This window comes from Palaemon carinicauda, unplaced genomic scaffold (genome assembly GCF_036898095.1).
Source record: "Palaemon carinicauda isolate YSFRI2023 unplaced genomic scaffold, ASM3689809v2 scaffold217, whole genome shotgun sequence".
NCBI lineage: Eukaryota > Metazoa > Arthropoda > Malacostraca > Decapoda > Palaemonidae > Palaemon > Palaemon carinicauda.
The window spans coordinates 128,543-156,175 of NW_027169777.1; the positions used below are offsets into that span (position 1 = coordinate 128,543).

General features: G+C 41.2%; 1 protein-coding gene across 1 annotated transcript; it reads left to right on the forward strand.

Annotated features, from left to right (window-relative positions):
• LOC137636047 (uncharacterized) lies at positions 1-26,706 on the forward strand. Its single transcript, XM_068368476.1, has 3 exons — positions 1-64; positions 385-480; positions 25,277-26,706. Exons 1-3 carry the CDS (start codon positions 1-3, stop codon positions 26,704-26,706), a joined length of 1,590 nt encoding a protein of 529 aa, XP_068224577.1.
• Positions 26,707-27,633: the final 927 nt, after the last annotated feature.

The following is a 27,633-nucleotide window of genomic DNA, read 5'->3' on the forward strand; positions in this document are numbered from 1 at the left end:
ATGGATTTCAACTTCCCTCAAATGACAAATGATGAATTGCCACCCTGCTTCATAATATATATGGGTATGTATTTGCAGATTCCCACAGTTGATTAGAGTTGTCAATATTAAATGTCTTCTTGATAAAAGTACAAAATATGTAAACAACTGTTGTAGAGTATGCAGTCTTCACTTTTCTTGCAAGAACTATGCGACTCCAGATTCCTCAAGACTCAATAAAAATGCATGTCCAGATCAAAATCTTGCAGGTGTGGATGAATATGTTATTGCTATAATATAAAGACGTTGTTATATACTGTAAATTGTTTTATAATACATTTTTATAGTACGGTATTATGGACTGAAAATATTAGTTATACTAGTAACTCTTTCCCACTTTCACAGGTAATCCAAATGATACATCTGCAGCAACAGCAATGACATACAACTCTGAGTGCAGTACTGCAACATTTGAGAGTATTTTTGAAAAATCTGGCACAGGTACATTTCAGTTTGTAGTTTTGAAATCTAATTTTTTTGGTTGAATGACTTCTCTGTGGTTTGTTTCCTATTTGATTTGTGACGTCAATTTTTATTTGCTTTTTATGAAAATTAAGTTAAACCTAGATTTTTGCTTATACAGTATTCTGTAAAATACAGCATTGCATTTGGTATAAAAGGATACATTACTTTCATTACTTTATTGTTGTACTTTTCTTAGTTTTATTAACAAATATTGCTAAACCTTTGTCTAATCAGCATGCAAGTCCGTCGGGAAAGGCCCGTGCCAACAACAAGTGTTGGCTTTAATACCCCAACAACGTCAGCTTTTTCATTTTGATTTCATATTATTGGTTTTGATTATCCCATTCTTTGTTTGCTATTAAATTCTGATATATGCATGTTTTGTTTGCATGACTTGTATGACTATTGCATGCAAATGAAGCATGTGCCATTTCTTTTACTTTGTTCATGTTCTTTGCAAGAACATTTGTGTACAGTCGCTTAGGTATGTACAGTATACAATCATGAGCATAAACCCCCCAAAAAGGAAAATAGTTACTATATATACTATATTGGTGAAATAATAAGATAATATGAGAATAAGTTTGTTTCATTCTAACTTCCCTCTCAATTTTAGATAAAGCTACTTACCAATTAATGTTACATTAACTGAAGGATTTTATTTAATGATTCAGAAATGCCTAATATATAAGTCATAAGCTATGATAGAGCCCTATAATCATGTTAACAAGCAATATTAATCGATTTAGTATTCAGTAATTAATAAAATGAAGTTTGCTGCAGCATAAGAATAAATATTAACATTTAAATAAGCCGCGCTACGCCACAGCCGAGTTTTAGTTGAGGGCATGATTAATAGATGGCGCGCATTCTGACGGGTTGGATGATGTTTTTCTTAATGGTATTAATAGTCAGTTTCCCATCTTTCGTGTATTGTCTTTGGGGCACAACACTCGATCGTAGACACACCTACTCCTTTTTGCCTACCTTACGCACTGCGTATGCACACTTGTTCTTACACAATTTTAAACTATGCTTGGTCTGGCCGGGCCCCTAGAGCGATCAAGGTAGTAGTAGGTTGGTGTTGTTTTTTGCGAAATCATTTTCTGGAATAAAATCAGAGTCTCAATTTTCAGGGTAGCCTATAATATCCCATGCAGCTATTTAGTTCAAGATTTCATTAACAGAGAGAAAAGTAATAATCAAATTAATGTTAATTTTCCGAAATGTTTATTTGTGTTAATTTCCCGATCATGTTGGAAAGCTCTTGGCTTTGTTGGCTTTGATAAGGTTGTGAATAAAGCCTACGTTGGCTTGCAAACTTCCTAAAATAAGAATTAACCGAAATAGATACTTTTCTGACTGCACATGCAATGAAGTTTTCAAAAACGTATGGTTTTGAATCTCCCGGAATCTCAAAAAATAAAAAAAAATAAATAAAAATATTCTTGGATTTTGAATATTAGGAAAATAATTCAATAAAGCTAAGAATATTAAGTTTCAAGTCACCATCTATGAGAGGATAGCCTCCAATACACAATCTTGCTTAATCAATAAACTGCTCAGTTTTACTATCCAATTTTCGAATTCTATCTTTGAAAGGGAGACCATAAGGCTTCCTCCCATTAATAAGACATAATATATAGGCAAGAAGTTCCTCTTCCATCCTTCCTCACTTTCTCCTTCCTTAAATAGGCTACCATCGCTTCAAATTCCCACCAAGGAGATATAGGGGATTGAAAGACCGAGGTTATCCTGTGGTTAATGTTGGGAAAGGTTCCGACCAAGATGAAGAAAAATGGATTCGAAATTGGAAATGTCCAAACCTGGTAGACTCTTTTGTTCTATCTTTACCTTTTTCATACATTGTCGTCAATTTTATGGTCTTTTTTATTATGATATTATATTTATTATCAACTCATAGTTGAAAAGGATTTTGATGAATAGAGGAATCTTCAATTTCCTTTGAAGGGCGCTCATGAATGACAGAGCCAATGGACAGTAGCATTGCCTTATCAAGAGGGACAATGGCCTAGAGACTGATCCTATATACATAAGATCAATGCCCCAGCCTCCTCTCCCTGCCCTCGAAGCTGGGAGCAAGGAGGGCCAGGCAATTGGCTGCTGGTGACCTATAGGCTCTCCTTAGTTCACAAGGATGGTAAGGTTGCAGCAACCAAAGGAATTAACAAGTTTGAGTAGGACTCGAACCCCAGTCTGGCGATCAACAGATACCAATAGGCCACCACAATTGATCGTTTGGAACAATTAGAAATCACAGAAAATCCTTTTACAAATTTTTGGTTTTCTGTAATGAATGTTAAATAATGGTTCCCGTACTTGATATCTCAAGTAATGTTAGATAAATCAGTTCTTCTAATTCATCATCATCATCTGAAGTCGACATTTGACAGAATATTTTCCCCAAGTTGAAAATATAATAAGGAACGACGGAGAAAAAGACTGAATCACTAAATGGTCTCCTTATTCTAACAAAGAAAAATTGATGCAGCTGAAAGTCTCCTCCCTGCTCTGGTTAATGGAAACTAATCAATTACTACTGCAATCATTAAATGGGCACAGAAGGCGTTTGAAGAAAAACAGTCCCAAATTGTTTCTTGATGTGTGTAGGGCTATTTTGATTGTTAATTCTGGTATTTTGCTTTTATCTATTGTATTTTTGGGCTCAGGCCATGTCGTGCTAATGGAAGTTCCTTCGTTAGTAGCTTCCTAGGTTATATTTGACTACAGTGATATATCCCAGAGAATTTACCAAAGGTATCCAGAATTCTAACTCCTGGAGCGAATATCCCTTGAAGATATCGCATAGAATCAGATGACGTATTCTTGACACGTCTCATAGCTATCTACACCCCTAATAGCGTTTTGGCTTCGAGGGGAAAAGTGGCAAGAATATGAGAGCCGTTATTAAAGCAACGCTCCTACTGTACTGTAAATAGGCGCCACCCCGCCGCCTCGTGGCACCATCTAGCCATTCTTTCTCTTATAGCTTTGCTGACCGGTGTTTATCCTGTGTTATCTCTCGCTATTTTGGATTTATTTCGCTGCTATGATGTCTTCACTAGCTTCATCTGCCTCTGGAAAATTACGTAATATTTTTGAATTGTGTAAATGTAAGCTCTTGCCAGATTTTCTCTTCGATTGAGATCATAATTAACATAACAAGAGCTGTTGCCAGCCGGATGGCGTCATGGACGCGGTCGTTCTTTTGTACATTTAGTTAGCCAAGAACGACTCTCCCGGCATCGCTTGCTTCTAAACTTTAGCTATTTAGCAATTTAGCTAGGGATTTTTATATTATGTCCTTGTTGTCGTGAATTTGGCTAAATATTTTGAGCCTCACGAGTGCTAGGCTTCCTAGCCTAGGCACCTTCACACTTCATACATGATATAACCTTCCTGGTAAAGTTTTACTGAAGCTCAGGCAATATTCTATACATTTAAGATATTACTGCATTATTTTTTCCTCTTCCAAGATAGTATACAAGAGAGTTTCGGTGAACGATTCTCACTGCTCCTAGGCTAATAGCCTAGGGGCTATAGTATACTTCCATGTCTCCAATTGCTCTTGTATTGCCTTTTAAGGGGAGACTGACACCTCCTATACCTTCCAAGCCAATACCAATCTCCTGGTGGGATTTAAGAGCAATTCCTCTCCCTCTGACTAGCCTAGGCTACCCTCTGTTAGATTTGCCCTGAACTCTGCTCTGGCAAATCTTTGAGTCGGTTTCGAGCCTAGAACGGGACATCAGAGTAGTTTCTCTGTGTTAGGCATCCGTCCGTCTAGTGAAATGATTTCCCAGGTCGGGTTAGGTTGCCTTTACAGGAGGCTAGATCTTCAGTCGAAGAATTGAATTCTTCCCCTGCCAAAGATCTCTGGTACGAGATTCCGTTCTCTTTGAGTTTGCGTCCTGGGAGTCGCCTTCTCCCCTAGACTAACCCACCCTGGGGAATTGAATTCCCCTACCATGTGGTTGTCTTCTTCGGGATCAGAATCGCCCAGGTAGGTAGTACCTTCGGGTATTACCTCACCTAAGGACCCTTGCCCCTCCCCTGCTGTCCTTTTTGTGGTGGCCTAGCCTTCACATACCTTGGCCGCTGTTCTACATTCGTCCCGATGGGTAGTCTGTAGGATTGGCCTGGGGTCTCCTGCCTGCCGCCGGCTGAGCCGGCTGCCGGCAGGAGCCCCCGTCTGTCTTTGAGTGTTCTTCAGTCCTCCCTTGGTCTGCCTTCCATATCCATGCTTCCAATATGGATGGGACACAGTCAGATGGAAGCCCGAATCTAATTCTCCCTTCCATTTGAACCCTCATTCCGGATGTAGGCCGGCAAGGCTGAGCCTTTGCCTTCTTCCATCCTTCTTTTCCTTTGCCTTTCCCTATTCTGGGCCAACTGCTGGCAGCTTACAGCTGCCGGCAGCCATGTTGGACGCCTGCTGGCAGTTAGCTCTGCCGCCACTTGCACCAAAGGCAATAGGCATGCCCTGACCAGCCGCCGGCAACTGTGTTGTCTGCCGGCAGCCGGCAACCCAAAGTCTAGACAATTTATCGCCGGCTGCCGCCGGGCCCTACTTGGTAGAAGGTTCCTCTGGCTGCCGGCGACAGAGCAACTGCCGGCGACCTGCCACCCATCACCCCGAAGGCAGTGCTTGCCTTCTATAGCACAGAACACGCCGGCATGTGCCAGCCGGCACGGCAGTCCTGGCGGCATGCCGGCAGTCATTGCCATAGCCTATACAAAAAATTTTCCAACCTACACAGTGCTCATGAGCAGCCCATTGTGAGACCATCGCAATTAAGAGAGCGATTCTCTCTACCTTTCTAATGGTTAACAACCATTACCAAATCCCCAATATTGATTAAAGAAGACAGTGTTAAGAAGACCCCTTATATCTAAGGATATTCTTCCCAAATTCATTAAGCATTTAGTACTCAATATTGAGGGAGGTTACAGCAATGGGCTGGACAGGAGACACAGTAGGTGTCTTTTTCTTCATCTAGCTTACCCTATCCCAAGCTATATATTTTTGAATAAATATGTATGATGAAATCTGAGAATTTCACCGAATACTTATATGCTTTTCTTTCTTTACAGGAGGAGCATCCCGAGTGTGGGAACAACTTCTGCAGGGTCCGCAGTAGGAACTTCTGCGGCCATGACATGTGCAGGACTTACTCTCGCAGCGCAGTCACGAAGGGATCTCTAAAATACTGGGACCCACAGGTATGTACCGTTTGTGACAAACTGGTTAAAGAGGCTTTTGATGACCAAAAGTCTACAGAGTCTAGGGATGTAGCAAGAGAGATGCTGCGCAAATGGGTCAGGGGTTTTCAGAAGAATACCTCTGGCCCATATCTTTCTAATGAGAAGATGAGGGCTTGTCTGTTCCCTAGGGCATCTTCGGATGCAGTTATTCCCCAGGCTTAACCTGAGATTCCCCTCATCCAGATTTCGATAGAATCTGTCTTTTCGGATGCCTTGCAGGGCAACCAGCTTGAGGAAAACATGTCGGTTGTCTCAGAGGAGACTGAGCATAATCTCCTCGTTGAAGAATTGGAACAGGAGGATAACATACCATCTGAAGGTGAGACCGAGAAAGCCGAAATGATTTCAGTTTCTTCTACAACGGTGGCCGAACCGGTACCTTCGACCTCTTTTTCTGCCCCCCAATTGGATTCGATCACCAGCACGCTGCACTCTCTTCTTTCATTGTTCCAGGACATGCAAAAGAAGTCGTCGGAGAAGGAGGCTTCTCTTCGTACGAAATTATACCAGGTCGAGGTGACGCGTTTAGCCCCGAAGAAGCTAAACATCAAGGACCTTCCTGCTTTCTCTGACGTCAATCCTTGGAGATATGCTAAGCATATGCCGATGTCAGGGGGGAAGATGCTCCTCTCCGAGAAACTGGGCACTGTCCCAGTGGACGATGTAGAGTTCTGGCCCAGCAAAGAGGCCTATCCGGATTGCTATATCCGTCTGAGGACGGAGCCTTCGTCCAAAGAGGAGACAGAGCCAAAAGAGGTCATCTTTTTTTTACCTCCCCAAGGCCCAGGCCTTGCTCTCAAACACCTTGAAAGAGAGGGCCTTTACTAATTCCAAGGTGCCGGCTTTCAGCTAAAAGCACCCTTCCTTTGTTGCTGATCCCTCTCGTGCCTTTCCATTTATGGACAAAGAGTTTTAGGCTGCTGTAAAGGCAATGGAGGTAGGGAAACCCTGTCATACACTCAAAGAGTGTAGACCCATCTCCCTCCCTTTTCCATCGGATAACAAGGACTGGAAAGATATGCATAAGACTTTCATAGTTGAGAAGCTGGAGGCAGACATTGCCGGACGTCAGTTCGGCGAAGACCTCCCCAAGCTATCAAACTTTCTCCTGCGCAGGGAGCAGGAGACAAAAGAACGTCTTGCCGCCTCTATGTCTCTGCAGACGGGACTAGAAACGATGGCAAGCATATTGGAAACCGCAGATATGTGCATGGTCTTCGCCAAGGCTCATTTGGCGACGGTCACCAAAGACCTGTTCACCTTTATCAAAGCCCGTAGGCCTTGCAGAGAGTTCGCCTCGGCAGCAGTGAAGCACGAACCGAGGAAGCTGATAGCTTCTAGCATCTGGGGAAAAGACCTCTTCCCAAGAAAAGTGGTCAAAGATGTCATGGACAAAGCCGCTTTGGAGAATAGGAATCTCCTCTCCAAGTGGGGCTTGTCCTCCAAAAGGAAATCTTCCGCTGACGAGGGTCCCAAGCTGAAAAGGAAGACGAAACGACCAAGAGTGCCCTCTCGTCCTAAATAACAACAGCTTCCTATGGCCTCAGTGCAACAGATTGTAGCACAGCCAACCACCACCTTCCAGCTGGCTCCCCAGACAGTGGCGACCCAGTCGCCCGCCTTCACCCCAGCTTTTGAAAGGCAGTCGACGACTTTCAGGCCGAAGTCTCGAGGTTCCTTTCGAGGATCCAATAAGCACCCCTCGAGAGGCAGGGGCAACAGAGGTGGACGTGGACGTGGCCAAGGAGGTAAATCCTCCAACCAGCACTCCAAGTGAGATGCTACCGGTAGGAGGGAGACATTTTCTCTTCCGGGATCGTTGGACCTTCGATCCCTGGGCCCACAGCCTAGTCAAGAATGGGCTGGGGTGGAGTTGGAACACAACTCCACCCAACTTCCCTCAATTCTTCCACTGGAACACAACTCCACCCAACTTCCCTCAATTCTTCCAACACTCAACCCCCATATTGGAAGAATATGTTCAGGAACTCTTAAACAAGAGGATTATAAGAAGGGCGAAGTCCATCAAATTCCAAGGAAGGCTATTTTGTGTTCCGAAAAAGGACTCAGAAAAGCTCAGAGTCATTCTGGACCTATCATCACTCAACAAGGTCATAGTGCACTACAAGTTCAGAATGCTGACACTTCAACACATAAGGACCCTTTTGCCAAAACAGGCATTCACAGTCTCCATAGACATGACGGATGCGTACTGGCACGTTCCAATCATCCGTCAGGTTTCCCCCTACCTAAGGGTCAAGTTACAGAAAAGACCATACATCTTCAGAGCCATGCCCTTCAGCTTAAACATGACCCTAAGGGTATTCACCAAGCTTGCGAATGCAGTCATTCATCAACTATGCCTAAAGGGAATCCAGGTAGCAGCCTACCTGGAGGACTGGCTGGTGTGGGCAGCATCCAAGGAGGAGTGCAAGTAAGCCTCCAAGGAAATGATCCAGTTCCTGGAACACCTTGGATTCAAGATTAACTTGGAAAAGTCTCGTCTTTCTCCAGCTCAGAAGTTCCAGTGGCTGGGTGTCCACTGGGACTTACAGTCACACTGCCTTTCCATTCCTTCAAAGAAGAGGAAAGAGATAGCGGGATCTGTCAAGAGACTCCTTCAATCCGCCCGGATATCAAGAAGGCAACAGGAGTGCGTGTTGGAGTCCCTCCAGTTTGCCTCAGTGGCAGATCCAGTGTTGAGAGCACAATTAAAAGATGTATCAGGAGTTTGGAGAAAATACGCATCAAACGCTCGAAGAGATCTAAAGAAGCCCGTACCGAACCGTCTGCGATCCCTACTCAAGCCATGGTCGGAGGTCAAGAAGCTAAAGAAGAAGGTACCCTTGCAACCACCTCCACCATCAGCCACCGTTCACACGGATGCCTCAGGAGAAGGGTGGGGAGGCCACTTTCATCATCGGAAAGTCCAAGGAACCCGGTCTCCTCTCTTCCGAACCTTCCACATCAACTTTATGGAAGTCATGGCAGTTTTTCTCTCGCTGAAAAAACTGAAACTTTGCTGCTCGATTCATATTCGCCTGGTCCTAAACAGCGAGGTTGCAATGAGAGGCCACAATCGACAGGGCTTGAGATCGCCTCATCTGAATCAGGTAATACTGGCCCTCCTCCATTTAGCGGAGAAGAAGAGATGGCACTTGTCAGCAGTCCACCTTCAAGGATTCCGCAATGTGACGGCCGACGCTCTTTCTAGGTTCAACCCAGTAGAGTTGGAATGGTTCCTAGACGCAAGATCATTCTTCTTCACCTCACGCAAAGTCCCAGGACTGCAGATAGATCTCTTCGTAACGAGCGACAACAAGAAGTTACCCCGGTACGTAGCTCCGTACGAGGATTCCTTAGTGGAAGCAACGAACGCGATGTATATAGACTGGAACAGATGGTCCAAGATATACCTGTTCCCTCCAACCAACCTTTTGCTGAAAGTCCTCAACAAGCTGAGATTCTTCCGTGGGACAGCAGCAATAGTGGCCCACAAATGGCCCAACAGTGTCTGGTTCCCCCTGGTAACGGAACTACGCCTGAAGCTGATCCCGTTGCCAGACCCAGTTCTGACTCAACAAGTGCAGAAATCGACTGTCTCCGCTTCATCACTGAAGTCCCAGAACCTTCATCTCATGATTTTCTTACCTTGGCAGTCAAGAAAAGGTTCGGGATTTCAAAAGACAGGATCGACTTCTTAGAAGAGTACAAGTCGAAGTCAACAAGAAGACAATATGAGTCTTCCTAGAAGAAGTGGGTCGCCTTCGTCAAGGCAAAGAAACCTAAGTAGATTTCTATGGATTTTTGCCTGTCCTTCTTCATCCATCTCCATGAACAAGGTCTAGCAGCCAATATGATCACAACGTGCAAATCTGCCCTATCCAGACCAGCGCTTTATGCCTTCCAGGTAGACTTTTCTAACGATATCTTCAACAAGATTTCCAAAGCCTGCGCTAAACTTCGGCCCGCAGACCCTCCTAAGCCCATTTCATGGTCTCTGGACAAGGTTCTTCACTTAGCATCAACTCTGAACAATGAAGATTGTTCACCAAAGGACTTGATATTCTTATTTGCACTAGCCTCAGGAGCCAGAGTCAGCGAAATAGTGGCCCTCTCTAGGGATGAGGGCCACATTCAGTTCACAAACTGCGGAGAACTGAACCTCTTTCAGGACCCGTCTCTCGCCAAGAACGAGCTGCCCACTAAGAGATGGGGTCCCTGGAGAATCTGCCCTCTGAAGGAAGAAGCATCCCTCTGCCCAGTGGAATGCCTAAAGGTCTATCTTCGTCGAACTTCAGACTTTAAGGGAGGTCCGCTTTTCAGAGGAGAAACATCAGGTTCAACGTTAGCCTTGAAACAGATAAGGGCGAAAATCACCTATTTCATTCGCAGAGGGGATCCAGACAGTACACCCGCAGGTCATGATCCGAGGAAAGTCACCTCGTCCCTTAATTTCTTTCAGACTATGTCATTTGAAAGCCTTCACGCTTATACTGGATGGAAGTCATCCAGAGTCTTCTTCAAACACTACGCGAAGCAACTACAGGAAATTAAACATTTCATGGTGGCAGCAGAAAGTGTTCTGAAAACTGCCACCTGACCTCTGCAAAGAACAGTGCACTATTTGGGACTTTATAGTGAAGGGTGTACATGATAAACTCTTAAGGTATATCATGTGAGTAATGTGTCTAGTGTCGACACTATTAGACTGTTCTAACTATACAGGTGACATTCAGCATAATAGACCAACACATGTGCCATGCATATTTATATGCATAGTGTTCCTTGTAACAACAGAATACATAGTGAAATCTTTACATATTTCCCATAGAGTGGCTCGTGTTCCTTTTTTCAGGTAAATCTTTACTTATTTCTGTTATTACTAATTATGCTCCTATGCAGATTCACTCAGCATAAACTGAAATTGTAATTGATTGTTACAACCTTGATTTTTATTTTTACTTTTGTAATAAACAATAGTAGGAATCTTTGCGTCTCATTTCGCCCCAAAATATTCTAAACTTTATATATATATGTCAGAGCATCTTTTGATCCTATTGTTATCTAGGAAAACACCAAGAACTGAGGTTATTATTGTTCCGAGCAACCAGGTAAGGTCTAATTGTACTAAACTGTCTAACTTACTGAACTAAGGTTTTCTACATGCGTATAAACCTGTCTGTCTCTATCAACATCCAGACTTGGGAGGTTTTTCAGTAACCTACACAGATCAATTCCATCTAAGTACAATCTATGCTTTACATATATGACGACACTAATATACAAATTGTTTGCTAGTCTGTTCCTTGAACTCACAATCCTCGGGTTTTTTCCTAAAGTCTAGCCAGACTCTTCCCTGTAGGGGGCAGGAAGCACTGACATCCGATATGATCAGTTGAATGACCTTTTCAACGGTAACGTCAAGTATCTCTGAGCCCTGAGGGCCAAAAGGAAATCTTATCTCGAGATGAACGGCAAAATTGAAAATCCACAGATACATTAATGCTCTGGTAAACTTCCATCAGCACGACATGGCCAGAGCCCAAAATCAGATTTTGAGCGAAGCGAAAAATCTATTTTTGCTTGAGGTAGCCATGTCGTTCTGATGGACCCGCCCTCCTTTTGACAAAGGATAACGATTCCCTCCCTAATATACTGTACCTGTTACACCTACAAAGGTACAAAGAATGGCTAGATGGTGCCACGAGGCGGTGGGGTGGCGCCTATTTACAGTACAGTAGGAGCATTTCCTTAATAACGGCTCTCCTAAATTCTTGCCAATTTTCCCCTCGAAGCAAAAACGCTATTAGGGGTGTAGATAGCTATGAGACGTGTCAAGAATACGTCCTCTGATTTTATGCGATATCTTCAAGGGATATTTGCTCCAGGAGTTAGAATTCTGGATACCTTTGGTAAATTCTCTGGGATATATCACTGTAGTCAAATATAACCTAGGAAGTAACTAACGAAGGAACTTCCATCAGGACGAAATGGCTACCTCACCCAAAAATAGATTTTCCGCTTCACTCAAAAACCGTTTATAAGTATCATATTCTCATTACCCTTATAGCAGTCTTAACTCAAAGCAAAAATAAAATACAGATAAATATATAGGGTACCTATATTGCTACCATAAATAAAACATGCACCCATAGGCCTACTCTATGTAGCTTGGAGATCTACTGATTTCCCCATGACAGGAGGAGTACATTGGGTGTGTGATGGGAAACAGAGGCAGCAGGAGAGTTCTAGACCTTTCAGAAATATGCTCAGGTATTAGATAACTATATTAGTGATTGAAGTTCACATATACAAAATACAACATTTTACTTTACTTACTCACTTCACTTTACTATGACGACGGCTTTTCAAGTCCCACACAGCAGGGGAACCAAACTCTCTACAGGACCTCCACTGTCAGTTTACCCTGTTCGTTCAGAGTATTTAACGTTTCATATTACTGTTAAATCATCACTGTTGTATGACTGATGAAATAAGAAAGGCTTCAGTTTCCTCTTGAAAGCCTTAACCCTGGATAGGTACGCTCCTCGGACACCCCTTTAAGGGTATACTCGGACGCGAACGACCCCGACGCCAAAAAAAATTCTTGAAAAATCAGTTTTTGCAGTAACCTCCTTTTTTCTTTTGCCAAAAAAAAACTTCAATGAATGCTTAAAACAACTGTAAAGATAAATACTACTCATCTGCAGAACTATTTATTATAAATATTTTAAAAAATTAAGTAGAAAAAAAAAGACCTGACATAAAAATTCATAAAAAAAAGTTTATACATATATACACAAATCCTTTTAGGAATTGATTCTTGAATGTTTAGGACACATCTTGATGTATTTTGCATGAAGTCAGACCCATGGAGGTGAAGATCTGAAATGAGAAAAAAAGAGTAACTTTTTTTGGCCAAAAAAATTTGTCCAAATTTCATGAATTTTTTTGGGTACCCAAATGAAATAGGAAGTGGCTAATTTTTTTAGGGAATAAACATATGTTATCCTAAAATAGAAATATGTAAAAAAATCTTCATTATTTTGTAAATTACATTTATATCAGGGGCCATATCTAAAGGTAATTTTTTGAGTACTTAGAAATTTCGTAAAAAAATACATATATTTAATATATAATATGATATTTATGCAGGTAAAAATATACCAAAATATCACAAATTCTATAGGGAACAAGAATATATATAGATAGGGCAGCTTACGCTTCGGATATGTCCACAAAATGGCAGCCAACCACACTGACTCAGACTCCCTAATCTGCCACTTGAAATGTAGGAAGGGTATGTCAATTTCAAGGTGTTATTTACTAATCTAATTATTATTGGATATGCATAAAAATTGTATGGTGGGTTGCTGGATAATTGTCGATTATTTTACGACTATAAAATTGAAATTCTGACCCAAAAAAATTTTTTGAAGAGAAATAAAATCGAAAAAAAAAAATGTAAAACAATATAATATTTTAGCTAAAAAAATTTGATGATATTCAATCAAAAAAAAAGTGAACAAAATTTTCCGACAAATAAACATCTAAAGGAATCATTACTCTGTGATAGTTCCTTAGTACGTAGTAATTTTGAAAGAATTGGGAAAAAACGAAAAAATGGCAATCACCGGAAAATCGAACACATACCTATATATACGCCATATCTGGCTAAAAAAAAGATAGGCATGGGTAGCCAGATCATCTAGAAACACTTTCCAACACTATAAAAATATAAGTTTTGCGACACTACTTGCCAATTCCTAACGGTAACATGACTAAGCGAAAAAATGCAAAACAAATAAAAAGGGGCACTCGCGGAAAAATGGCTAACATTCTAATATACGGCATTTCGGAAAAAAAAAATTCAGCCACGTGCTAGGCAAACCATCAAGGCACATTTTCCGACAAATAAACATCTAAATGAATCATTACTCTGTGATAGTTCCTTAGTACGTAGTAATTTTGAAAGAAATGGGAAAAAACGAAAAAATGGCAATCACAGGAAAATCGAACACATACCTATATATACGCCATATGTGGCTAAAAAAAAAAAAGAAAGGCATGGGTAGCCAGATCATCTAGAAACACTTTCCAACACTATAAAATTATAAGTTTTGCGACACTTCTTGCCAATTCCTTACGGTAACATGACTAAGCAAAAAAATGCAAAACAAATAAAAAGGGGCACTCGTGGAAAAATGGCCATTCTAATATACGGCATTTCAGAAAAAAAAAATTCAGCCACGTGCTAGGCAAACCATCAAGGCACATTTTCCGACAAATAAACATATAAATGAATCATTACTCTGTGATAGTTCCTTAGTACGTAGTAATTTTGAAAGAAATGGGAAAAAACGAAAAAATGGCAATCACAGGAAAATCGAACACATACCTATATATACGCCATATCTGGCTAAAAAAAAATAGGCATGGGTAGCCAGATCATCTAGAAACACTTTCCAACACTATAAAAATATAAGTTTTGCGACACTACTTGCCAATTCCTTACGGTAACATGACTAAGCAAAAAAATGCAAAACAAATAAAAAGGGGCACTCGCGGAAAAATGCCCATCATTCTAATATACGGCATCTCAGATAAAAAAAAAGACATGCACGTGTTAGCCCAACCATCAAGGCACACTTTCTAACACATAAACATGAAAAAAAAATCAATAATATACGGCAATTCCTTACTACGTAGTAAATTTTTACAAATATTGAAAAAAAAAAACAGAAATTGGCAACCGCAGTTAAATACCCAATATACCAATAACTACGTCGTATCTGACAAAAACAAAATCACGCATGGGTAGCCAGATCATCTAGACACACTTTCCAAGACTAAAAAAGCATTAGTTTTACGACACTATTTCGCAATATCTTACGGAAAAATGACTTGGCAAAAAAATGAAAAAAAATGAAAAAGGGGTACTCGCGGTAAAATGCCCGACATTCTAATATACGGCATCTCAGATAAAAAAAAAGACATGCACGTGTTAGCCCAACCATCAAGGCACACTTTCTAACACATAAACATGAAAAAAAAATGAATAATATACGGCAATTCCTTACTACGTAGTAATTTTTACAAATATTGAAAAAAAAACAGAAATTGGTAACCGCAGTTAAATACCCAATATACCAATAACTACGTCGTATCTGACAAAAACAAAGTCATGCATGGGTAGCCAGATCATCTAGACACACTTTCCAACACTAAACAAGCAAAAGTTTTACGACACTATTTGGCAATATCTTACGGAAAAATGACTTGGCAAAAAAATGAAAAAAAATGAAAAAGGGACACTCGCGGTAAAATGGTCCTCGTGGTGATGAACGACATTTTAACAAAAAAAAAAAATCATGCACATCGTAGCCAAACAATCCACCAAGACTTTCCACAACTGATAACCTATACAAGTTGCACCATTCTACGACAATTTCATAATACGTAATAACTTTGATAATTATGCAAACTACCTTAGAAGGGTAAACTCGGTCGCGCTCGACCCCGACGCGTCTCAGAAATCGGGGAAGGAGTACAGCTACAGCAATGCACATCTGGACACTACTAGAGCGTGTAGGGGAGACACCTCCTGCAGGTCGATCACCCACAAATTCAGTCACGGGGGTGAGTCACGTGAGAAAAACCTGTTTTTTTTTTACGCTCAGGGTCGCGAACGACCCATCGTACCTATCCAGGGTTAATGTCTTCAATCATTCGGATGTTTCATGGGAGCTTATTATATAGTCTCGGGGCCGTATATTTAAAGGCTCTGCAGCCTATAATAGACATATATCTAGGTTCCAACAGTTTGAAGCCATCTGTAACTATTCTCGAGTCGACACGATTTGTTGGCTGCATAATATGTAGCAATTTTCTTCATTATTTTGGACGCCCGGTGTAGCAGGAAATATTTTCCCCGTGACTGAAATTCCTCTCGGGAAAATTAGCCTAGGATCAATTTCCTCCCCAGGGAAAAGCTGCCCTGGCTGTTATTCCCCCAGGGAGAATTTAAGCACTAAGATATTTCCTCCCCCCCTCTTAGCCATTTCTCCCCCACCCTCCCTTACAGAGAAACTATTTTGATGTATAGTAAGTTTGACAGAATATCAGGAATATATATATATATCTATCTATATATATATATATATATATATATATATATATATATATATATATATATATATATATATATATATATATATATACAGTACATATATATATATATATATATATATATATATATATATATATATATATATATATATATATATATATATATATATATATATATATATATATATATATATATATATATATATATATATATATATATATATATATATATATATATATATATATATATATATATATATATATATATATATATATATATATATATATATATATATATATATATATATATATATATATATATATATATATATATATATATATATATATATATATATATATATATATATATATATATATATATATATTATATATAATTACTCTTCTCTCGCCACACTGTGGTGTCCTATGTATATATATTCCGCTCTACCAGAGCTACATTTTGATATATGTATCGTTACATGACATGTTTTTGTTAACCCATAATTCATATATTTGTAAGTGTAAGAAAACACATATATTTTGGCGGGCACTTCAATCTGACTTGGCGCCAATGTAATCCTACGTTTCCGTCCGTACCTTGTTATGTATTTCCGTGCGCATTCAAATAAAGTATCAGTTGATCTTGGTGACGCTTTTCTCACTGTCCTTACAACTGGTGACCCAGGAGTTGAAAGTAGCATCAGCGGTTTTGGCTTTGCCATTAACGGACTTATTACGGCCGTGCTACCTTCTACATACTCCGTTACCTTAGGCAAGAACCTGCCTTTGGTTCTCCCACACTTCGGTGAACGTAAGGCAGTAGGATGAGCTTGAACCGACATATCAACCTCTCACCTCTTCGCCAACTCGTCGTCTGGCCACGATGTAGGAAGCAACACGCCCATCGCACCCAACGGCCTCGCCTCCACGCCCAAAGTCAAACTGCCGCCCTTTTCTCAACACAACTACGCTTCCTGGTTCCTGAGAGCGGACGTACTCTTCCGCGTCGCTAGACTCAGCGACTCCTGCGCCAAGGCTGACATCGTTCTCACCTCCATACCTGAAGAAGTATTCGACAAGATTTCCCCATAGCTCGACGCCCAGGCCGGCCAAGTTTCATACGACGACCTGAGAACGAAACTCATCGGTATCTACTCCCTCTCCGTCTCAGCAAGGGCACAGAAAGTACTGGACCTCGCCGGCAAGCCCATGGGTGACACCTCTCATGTCGAGGCGTGGGACGAGCTAACCGGCCTGCTCATGCTCCCCGAAACAGACAGCAATGGCCGACGATGTGAGATTAGCTTATCTCGCGAGATCTTTCTTTGACGCCTACCACAGGACGTACGGGCCCAATTGACAGACGCCAACACGCTCCCGATGAACGAACTCCTGTCGAAGGCTCAGAAGCTCCACGAGGCCTCCAAAGCATATCGCCTCGGAGCATCATCGTCAACACCGCCTCCGTTCTCCTCCTTTAGCAGCTGCTCTTCCATTGACTCCTCGGCAATGGCCCTCGAGGACGACGAGATCAACATTCTATCAAGAAAGAAACCACCGCAACCGACGCGACCAAACCCTAGGCCTAACCCAGCATGGTGCTTCTACCACCAACAGTTCGGCAGTGACGCCAAGAAATGTAGAGCACCATGCAGTGTCCCTAGAAGATGGCGCCAGAAGCATCCACCTGCCACCATCGCGGCCGCAGTTAACCATAACAAGATTGGTTTCTGTATCCTCGATACCATTTCCAACCGTAGACTCATGGTGGACACCGGCGCAATGCAGTCAACGTTCCCTCCTTCGAAGTCCGACCTAGACCGTGGTCCCGACAAAAACGCTCCCTCACTCATCGCCGCCAACGGATCTCCCATACGGTGCTATGGAATCAAAACCCTCAAGATATCTATCATGGGCCGTTCGTATTCTTGGCCCTTCGCTATCGCCGACGTCAATCGCCCCCTCCTCGGTGCGGATTTCCTCGCCCACCATGGACTCCTCGTCGATGTCGCTAACAGACGTCTCATCGACACGGGGACCTGCCAGTCTCGCGCCCTAGAACATGGCCCTGCAACAATGTCCGTATCCGCCGTAACAACGCACCCCTACGCCGACCTCCTACGAGAGTTTCCCGAGGTTTTCAAGCCCGAGCTCCGACACTCGCCAGGTTCCCCGTCAAAGCTTGGCTTCTACCACCACATCACAACGACAGGACCTCCCACTCACGCCAAATTCCGCCGCCTCCCACCTCAGAAACTGAAGGATGCCAAACGCGCCTTAGAGGACATGGAACGCATGGGTATCTGTAAGAAAGCATCGAGCCCCTGGGCATCACCCCTGCACTTGGTTAAAAAGCCGGACGGGTCCTGGAGACCTTGCGGCGACTACAGGCGCCTCAACCTCATCACAACGCCCGATCACTACCCACTGCCCAACATGCAGGTTCTAACGAACGCATTGCACGGCGCAAGGTTTTTCACCAAGATGGACCTTCTCAAGTCTTACTTCCAGGTCCCCGTATTCCCGGAAGATATCCCGAAAACTGCCATTGTAACACCGTTCGGATCCTACACCTTAGCATACTTAACCTTCGGTCTACGCAACGCCGGGGCAACCTTCCAACGACTAATGGATAGCATTCTGGGTGACCTACCTTTCTGCGTCTGCTACGTCGACGACATCCTGATATTCTCGAAAACCAAGGAGGAACACCGGGGACACGTCCGCACCGTCCTAATGCGCCTAGTCGTACGCTTCGACAAATGTACGTTCGGTGCGGAGGGAGTGGATTTCCTTGGTCACCGTGTATCCTCGCGCGGGGTAAAACCCATGACAACCAAAGTCGACGCCATCAGGAAGTTCCCAATACCTACGACCATTCGCCAACTTCAGGAGTTCTTGGGAATGGTCAATTACTACAGGCGTTTCATCCCCAACATCGCACAAACCCTGTCACCCCTCGACGACGTCCTGAAAGGAAAAGCAAAAAAACTCTAGTGGGGCTTGCCCCAGCAACAGGCATTCGCTCGGACGAAGGATGCCCTTGCGAATGCCACCACCCTGGCTCATTTCGCCGACAACGCGCCCTGCGACTAACGACCGACACCAGCAACGTCGCCTGCGAGGCTGTGCTTGAGCAACTCGTCGATGGTTCTCCTCGACCGCTGGCATTCTTCAGCAAGAAATTGAAACCCGCCGAAACAAGATACAGCACCTTCGATAGGGAACTCCTCGCCGTCTACCTCGCCGTCCACCACTTCAGGCACATCTTAGAGGGTACCCCCTTCACGATTGCAACGGATCATCAACCCCTCGTCCACGCCTTCACGAAATCAACGGACGCATGGTCATCCCGACAACAACGACATCTCGCATCAATCGCCGAATTCGGGTGCATCATACGTTATGTCCCAGGAAAGAAAAACCCAGTCGCAGACGCCCTTTCAAGGATTGAAATTGACGCGATCCACCTGGGAATCGACTACGCCAATCTCGCAACCGAACAACGCACCGACCGAGAAGCACAGGTTCACCTGACGGAGCCATCCGCGCTCATGATAAGTGCGGTTCCCCTCGGACCAGCAGGAGTAACTATTCTTTGCGACACCAGCACGGGCCGCCCTCGTCCCTGGGTACCAGCCTCCTGCAGAAGGAAAATATTCGATATCATCCACGGACTTTCGCACCCCTCAGGACGCACCACCGCTCGCCTTCTGTCTGAAAAGTCTGTCTGGCCAGGGATAAAAAAGGACGCCTGGGAATGGGCGAGGTCATGCATCAACTGCCAGTCAAGCAAGGTCAGCCGTCACACCGAATCGGGGGTGGGCGATTTTCCCCAGCCAAAAAGACGTTTCGGACATATACACATCGACGTCGTGGGACCATTTCCCCCTTCTGGATCCGCTCGCTACCTACTTACGATCATCGATCGCTCCACGAGGTGGTTGGAGGCATCGCCGATGACCGAAGCTACGACTCAAGCATGTGCCGAAGCCCTCCTGTCAAGCTGGGTGAGCAGGTTTGGCGTTCCTGACGACATCACGACTGACAGAGGCCCCGCTTTCCTCTCAGAAATATGGCTGGCTTTGGCGAACCTGATGGGAACGACGCTCCACAGCACCACGGCATACAACCCCGCGGCAAACGGCATGGTCGAGCGAACGCACCGCACCCTCAAGGCGTCCCTGATGGCGAGCTGCACCGACGGGGACTGGAAATCACGACTTCCTTGGGTACTCCTCGGCCTTCGCAACGCCCCTCGCGCAGACGGCGAACCTTCGCCCTCCGAAAAAGTTTACGGGGAAGCGCTCGCAGTTCCTGGCGAATTCTTTCCCTCATCAACCGACGACACGCAGCTGGATTACCTAAGGGATATCGCCAGGAAGTTCAGGCCGTGTCTCAAAACTTACCAGGACAGAACCAAGCACTTCAAGCCAAAAAGCCTGGATGACTGCAAGTACGTTTTCGTCCGTGTCGATGCTCATCGACAACCACTGACTAGACCTTATCGAGGTCCCTACCGGGTTATTAAAAAGACAACGAAAGCCTTCCTTCTCGACATCCATGGCCAAGAGGACTGGGTCTCTATAGACCGCGTGAAACCAGCGTTTCTCGAAGGAAGCGACGCCGCCTCCGCTGGACCTGGCAGACCCAGAGTTCCGCCACAAAACAAGCCGCCCAACGAAGGAAAAATCATCAAACGACGTCAAGAGGAAGAGATCCTTACACCGACCGCCAGCGCGCCCCTCCGTTCAAAAACAAGAGGAACCCTCCGACGCCCGAAGAGATACGAAGATTGATCATCAGCCCTCTACGCCGCCCGATGTCTTGGGGGGGGGGGGGGGAGTACTTGTAAGGACACCGATCCCTTCGTCGTCCAGAAAATCGACAAACTACTTATTTATTTAAATTCTCTCTTCGCCACACTGTGGTGTCCTATATATATATTCCGCTCTACCAGAGCTACATTTTGATATATGTATCGTTTCATGACATGTTTTTGTTAACCCATAATTCATATATTTGTAAGTGTAAGAAAACACATATATTTTGGCGGGCACTTCAATCTGACTTGGCGCCAATGTAATCCTACGTTTCCGTCAGCACCTTGTTATGTATTTCCGTGCGCATTCAAATAAAGTATCAGTTGATCTTGGTGACGCTTGTCTCACTGTCCTTAAAATATATATATATATATATATATATATATATATATATATATATATATATATATATATATATATATATATATATATATATATATATATATATATATATATATATATATATATATATATATTTTTACTGTATATATATATATATATATATATATATATATATATATATATATATATATATATATATATATATATATATATATATATATATATATATATATATATATATATATATATATATATATATATATATATATATATATATATATATATATATATATATGTGAAAACCTTACTCTTCTTTCATACTCTCCACCAAAAAATAAAAGGAAAGTACACTTGATGCTAAGAAGACTATGCATGAGAAAGAATATTATCCAAGATATATATATCCCAGAGATTATGGGCGACCGATTGGGAAACCGGGGATTTTATGGTGGGAAATGTCGTAAACGAGTGATCATAGCAATAATAATGGTCAAAAATGCAAAATAAGAACAAGATAACCAGTTGAAAAAATATATGGCTCATGTGAGTGGCTGAACATAGGCCAAACCTGATTATTTAACACATTTGAGATTTGTAAATGGGTACAAAACCTAACAAACGCACCTAACCTAACCTAGTAGTTCCCAGGTCACAACCAATACTGGACCCCCTTCCTAGGTCTTAAACCTTCCAGGGTCACAACCCATACCGGACCCCCTTCCCAGGTCAGAAACATTCCCAGGTCACAGCCCCTAGCCGGGGGCAAGCCCCTGTACCCCCTTCCCAGATCACAGTCCCTAGCCGGGTCAAGCTCCCAGACCCCCTTCCCAGGTCACAAACCTTCCCGTCACAGCTCATAGCCGGGGCCCTTCCCAATATCCTAATATAAGCTTCAGCCTTCATCATAAATTCTTCAAACAAACAGGCATTTTTTTGTTGCATTTGGAGATTTAAAGTTACGTCTGCACAGATTTCTTGAATTTAGGATATGTATAATAAATAATTTGATTGTTCCCTTACATCCTTCGAAATCAGCAAGTTTGTTTTCTAAGCAACATTGCAAGGGGTTTGATACGGATTCACTAAGAAACTGAGCAGCACGGTTAAAATTTATTGTTCTTTTTATCTACGCAATATGTTGTAACCTCAATTCATTGCCTAAATGTAACCCTTCATTGTCTTGCAATTTATGGAGCTTTTCTATGAAATCCCATTGAATTTGATTTCCATGGCAAACGAAAAAAAAAAAAATTATGGTTACCTCCACAAAGCAAAGGGGGAATCTTGGTCCAGAGGGGGAATATTATCCTGAGACAAAGTTCCCCGGGGGGATATATTTCCTGGGTCATATTTCCCGATGGGGCAATTTCAGACTGGGGGGAAAACAGACCATTACTCCTGGACATTTTACCCAACTCGATCAATCACATGAAATGGTGACGAAGCACATGTTGATTTAGCTATTTGGGTCCCTTGTCTCCTTTTGAGGGAGCAATGTGTGTCTTAAGGTAACAAACTGTATTGTTATAACATAAACTTATGGATGACCTGTAACTCGAAACAAAATTAAAGTATATTGAAGTTTGTTTGATTTTCCTGTGAATTCCTACAATTTTTGCTTAGAAGACATCTGAGAAAATTATATATTCTATAATTATCACAGTTTGTCGACAAAGTTAAGTGAACTGTTCTTTAGGAATATACAGCATCAGATTAGGTATATTCATTAGTATTTGATGTAATCTTAAAGTATTGTACAGAAATTTAGCCCAATCAATTTACTGAATTCACAAAATTAAAACCCTCTGCTTGCAAATAGTATTTTCAAGCCTTTGGATAAGAAAATTAGTGTAAAAATGTGATATCACGACCGTTACAATCTGAAATTTAATGGGTTGATGGTTTTTTTATACTGAAAAAACTTTGTCCTTAAATCTGAAATCTAGTGAAATAAAGTAGTTTATCGTCTTGAAAAATAACATAATTTACCTCTCAAAGAAATGTCAGGCGTTAATTAATTCAATTAAATCACGTAATTCTACCCAAAAGTTATTTATTAAGACTATAAATGTATCATTGTGTGGTACTGTAACGTAGTTTATCAATCTACCCAAGTGGTTGGACTATGGAAGATGGAGAAAAAAAGGATTTTTTTTTCTTATTTGAATATATATCCTTTGATGTAGAAGTACAAGCCTACATTATTGGATAAAGTGCAGACTCAGTTGGAAGGATCAAGTTGGAAGATGGATATTGAAGACACATATACTCTCTCTACCTCAAGGCAAGAAGAAGGAGATAGCAAGCTCGGTCAGGTGTTTACTACAATTGAAGACAATCACCAGACGTCATCAGGAAAGAGTCTAGGACTCGTGACAATTTGCAGTGGTGATATATTTAATCTTAAAAGCAAGAGTCAAAGATGGTAACAGAGTCTGAAGAAGGAAGGCATCAAATACTCAGAGAGATCTTCACAACAAGACCCAGGCTTTACTGTACAAGCAGCTACAGCCGTGGTTCACTGCCAAGAGCTTGTCGACACACGTCCCTCTTCAGTTTCCTCCTCCATCAATGACAATCCACACAGACGCCTTGGATCAGGGTTGTCGGGGTTATACCCCTACCAAGAAGATACAGGGTCAGTGGTCAGTCAAAATTTCAAAAATTCCATAGAAACATTCTGGAAGCCATGGCTGTTCTCCCCTCTCTAAAGTGACTGAACCCTAAGATAAAATCACACATCAAATTAGTTCTCGACGACAAGATTATAGTCCACTGCATCAATAGGCAGGGTTCAAGATCTCCACAGATCAAACACGTAATTTTGGCCACTCACTTTGTTGAAACAGAGAAATTGGCATCTCAGCAGGTCACTTAGTAGGGGTTCGCAAAGTGACGGAGGACGCTCTTTCAAGATTCAAGCCTCTGGAAACAGAGTGGTCTCTAGATGCAAAGTCATTCTTGAGCAAGTCCTAAACCGGAAAGTAGATCTCTTTGCAACGAGCTTCAACAAGAAGCCTCCCTCTAGTATGTGGCCCCAAATTTAGGTCTGGAATCAGCGCAGATAGATGCCATTATCCTGAGACATCTGCTGAAAGGGGCACGGTTGAGGATGGTTACATTTTTCACTATATGCTCCCTTGTTATCTTAAAATCAAGTTTTTGGAGGCAATGCATTTTTATTGCACCCTGTTGCACGTGGAAAGATAATCTCTTAGATAGATGCTCCATCAATGCCACTATTACTTAAATTTTCCTCTCCTTATGCAAATGAACATAAAAGTGATTACTTTCAAATACGAAGCTTGAAGAGAAAACTTATTTGATATTCGAGCAAATAAAAAGAAAATTCGCCATCTTCATATTTATAATCTGTGGGGGAAAAATCATGATTAAAGTTCGGCTCATTTGACTCACTGGAATGATTAGAATCAGGTGTTTGAGTCTGTGTCAAGTGTCATAACCTTCAGTCTTGCTTAAAGTGTGTTAAAGTGAAGACATACGCGCGCTCATAAAAACTATCCCAAGTAGGAGCTGCCTTGAGTAACTTCCCTCAGGACGACATGGCTATCTCACCAAAAAATAGATTTTTCATATGTCATACTGGTTTTATTCATATAACTTTGAAATTATATATTAGAGAGAGAGAGAGAGAGAGAGAGAGAGAGAGAGAGAGAGAGAGAGAGAGAGAGAGAGAGAGAGAGAGACCTAGTAATGTCGTAGAAAACCACATATTTAGGCGAATGAAAGGAAATCAGCAGTAATATGCATATATAAAATTTGAATTATATGAAAATTTATATACTCTATTATAAATTTTCATCAATTTAGTTTTTTTATAAAATAATCTGCAGATATCTTACATAAACTATTAATATTAACGAAAAACGAGTTTGTCTCCACAACATAAAGGTAAAGTAAATGTAAATTATGTGGAAATAGTGAAAGTAAACACTGGCTTTTTGAATATTAATAAATTTTCTAGTTATGAAAGGCTTGTCAAATTCACTAGTTATTTCTTCAGACCTTTAAGCAAAGTAAAGGGTGGAGATCCAAGGGAAAGGGCCAAAAAGTATTGGATTAAGATAGCTCAAAGTGAATGTTTTTCTAAAGAAATGGAATTCCTGAAAAAAAAGTAAAATCAGAACAAAATGTTCCTTTTCTAGTCTCTAATTTAAATCTATTTCTAGATGAAGATGACATATTAAGGTCTAGAGGAAGGATTGCTAAGTGCTTATATTTTGACAATAATGTTTATGATCCTATGTTGCTTCGAAAAGTGCATAAATTGACATCTTTAATAATTAATTATTGTCATGAAAAGGTGCAACATTTGGGTACTGGTACTACCTTAAATTTTCTTAGGGAACAAGGGTTTTGGATCCCTAAAGGGTTAGTGGCAGTTAAGACTGAAATAAGGAATTGTAGAGTATGTCAAAAGTATAATGCTCTGGCTTATAAATATCCAAAAGTAGTTGACATGCCTAAGCATCATATGAATTTAGTAAAGCCCTTTGATCATGTAGGAATAGATTATACTGGACATTTCTGGGTTAAAGATGACATAAGTGGAGGAACAGTCAAAATGTTTCTTTTGGTATTCACCTGTTTGAATATAAGAGCAGTGCATTTTGAACTGTTACCAGATATGTCCACAAGAAATTTTATTTTGGCTTTTCAGAGATTTTGTAATATGTACTCCATTCCTCAATATCTTTATAGTGATAATGCTAAAACATTTATTAAAGGAGGTAACATTTTGGAAATTTCTTCAAAATCAAAGGAGTTCCTAGATGAAATGGAAAAGTGTCAAATAAAACATATCAGAATCCCTTTATATTCGGCTTGGGTTGGAGCTGCTTGGGAAAGGTTAATAAGAGTCTTGAAAGGTTGCCTTTATAAGGTTATTGGAAGGGCAAGATCAACTTACTTTGAATTAACGACCACACTATCAAATGTAAAACTATCTGTAAATTCAAGACCCCTGACTTATAGAGCTAGTACTCCTAACCTTGAATTCATTACTCCAAATTCTTACTTGAGACTTTATAGTAATTCATCTCTTGTTTTGAGGAAGAATGAGGAGGACGTATGGCGGGGTGAACAGGATTCATCCTCATTGGATAAAGCTCTTAACACCCAAGAGGAAATATTGAACAATTTTAAAACATTGTGGTATGAAAATTACTTGTTAAGTTTCCGGGAACACAGTAGAAACGTGTATCAAAATAGATGGGAGAATAGAATAAAAGTTGTGGATATTGTGCTAATTAAAGCAGTAAATAAAGCAAGACCTTTTTGGATGATGGGTAGAATATTGGAACTTGTATTGGGTTTTGATAATAAAGTCAGAACAGTCAAACTTAAGCAAGCAAATGGAGCAATTGAATATCATTCCATATCCAATCTGTATCCAATGGAAATATCTCTAAGTCAGGCAGAAACTCCGACTCAGACAAATGTGAATGGAAACTGTAATAATGAGGTAGTGGCTAGACCACAAGAACAAAACGATGGTAATAACAGTGGGTCAATTCACCCGAGCCAGTCTAGTAGACCCAAAAGGAAAGCTACAGATAGATTTCTTAAAATGATGAGGGATAATATTGATGCCTTATAAGGCATGGTATATATTTGTAAATATTAGTAATAAATAAGTAGTATTAATAAATATTCATAATTAAAAAATGCTACACTGTTGCAGTGAGGATTTAAAAAATTGTATTGATATATATTCATAATTAAAGTGCTACATGGTTGCAGTGAGGATTTAAAATACTACTCTTACTTCTTTAAAGAAGTGAGAGATAATAAGAGTCATCCACAATTTGTGATAACCATTAACAAATGTTAATGTATTAGTAAGTAATTATAAGGCAAGTACTTTGGGTTCATTGCAATAGTCTATATTGCAATCCTCTAAGGTGAATGTGTTATAAAATAAAAGAAATTTCAGGCTCGGCATGGAAATGTCTCGAACTTTAGTAAATAATAAGAGGCGAAATACTAATAGAATTAATTGAGTATTGTGAAGTATATTTCGTTCTTTTTGAATTAAATAAATAATTAATAAATAAATAGATCGAATATTATAAACAAAAGGTTAAATAATTAGTATGAATATTTGAGAGATGCCGTGAATTAAAGTACTAGTAGAGTTGTACGGTCGTAAATAATCGATTGTTACCGTTTAGCTATTCCGAAAAACTAGTTCAATAGTGTGCGGTAGGGCGGAAAAATTAAGTGCTTTAAAGAACAAGAAGGAGCCAACTTCTACAATTCCAAGGAGCCACCAGTTGGGAAAGTTCAAAGTCGCTAAGTATATTTTCTATTTTTGTTAACATGTAATAGTGAATAGATACTGTGCATTTTTGAAACCTTAGCTCAAACAGGTTGGTTTTTTGAGGGTTGGTTCTTAAATAGGTTCCTTTTGTTAATTACGGCATATTTTCCTTTAGGGGATAGTGTCCTCAACGGCAGGAGGACTGTCATAGCCTCCAAGATGTTGATGTGAGAGTTTTGAACTGGAAAGATCAATTTGTTGCTC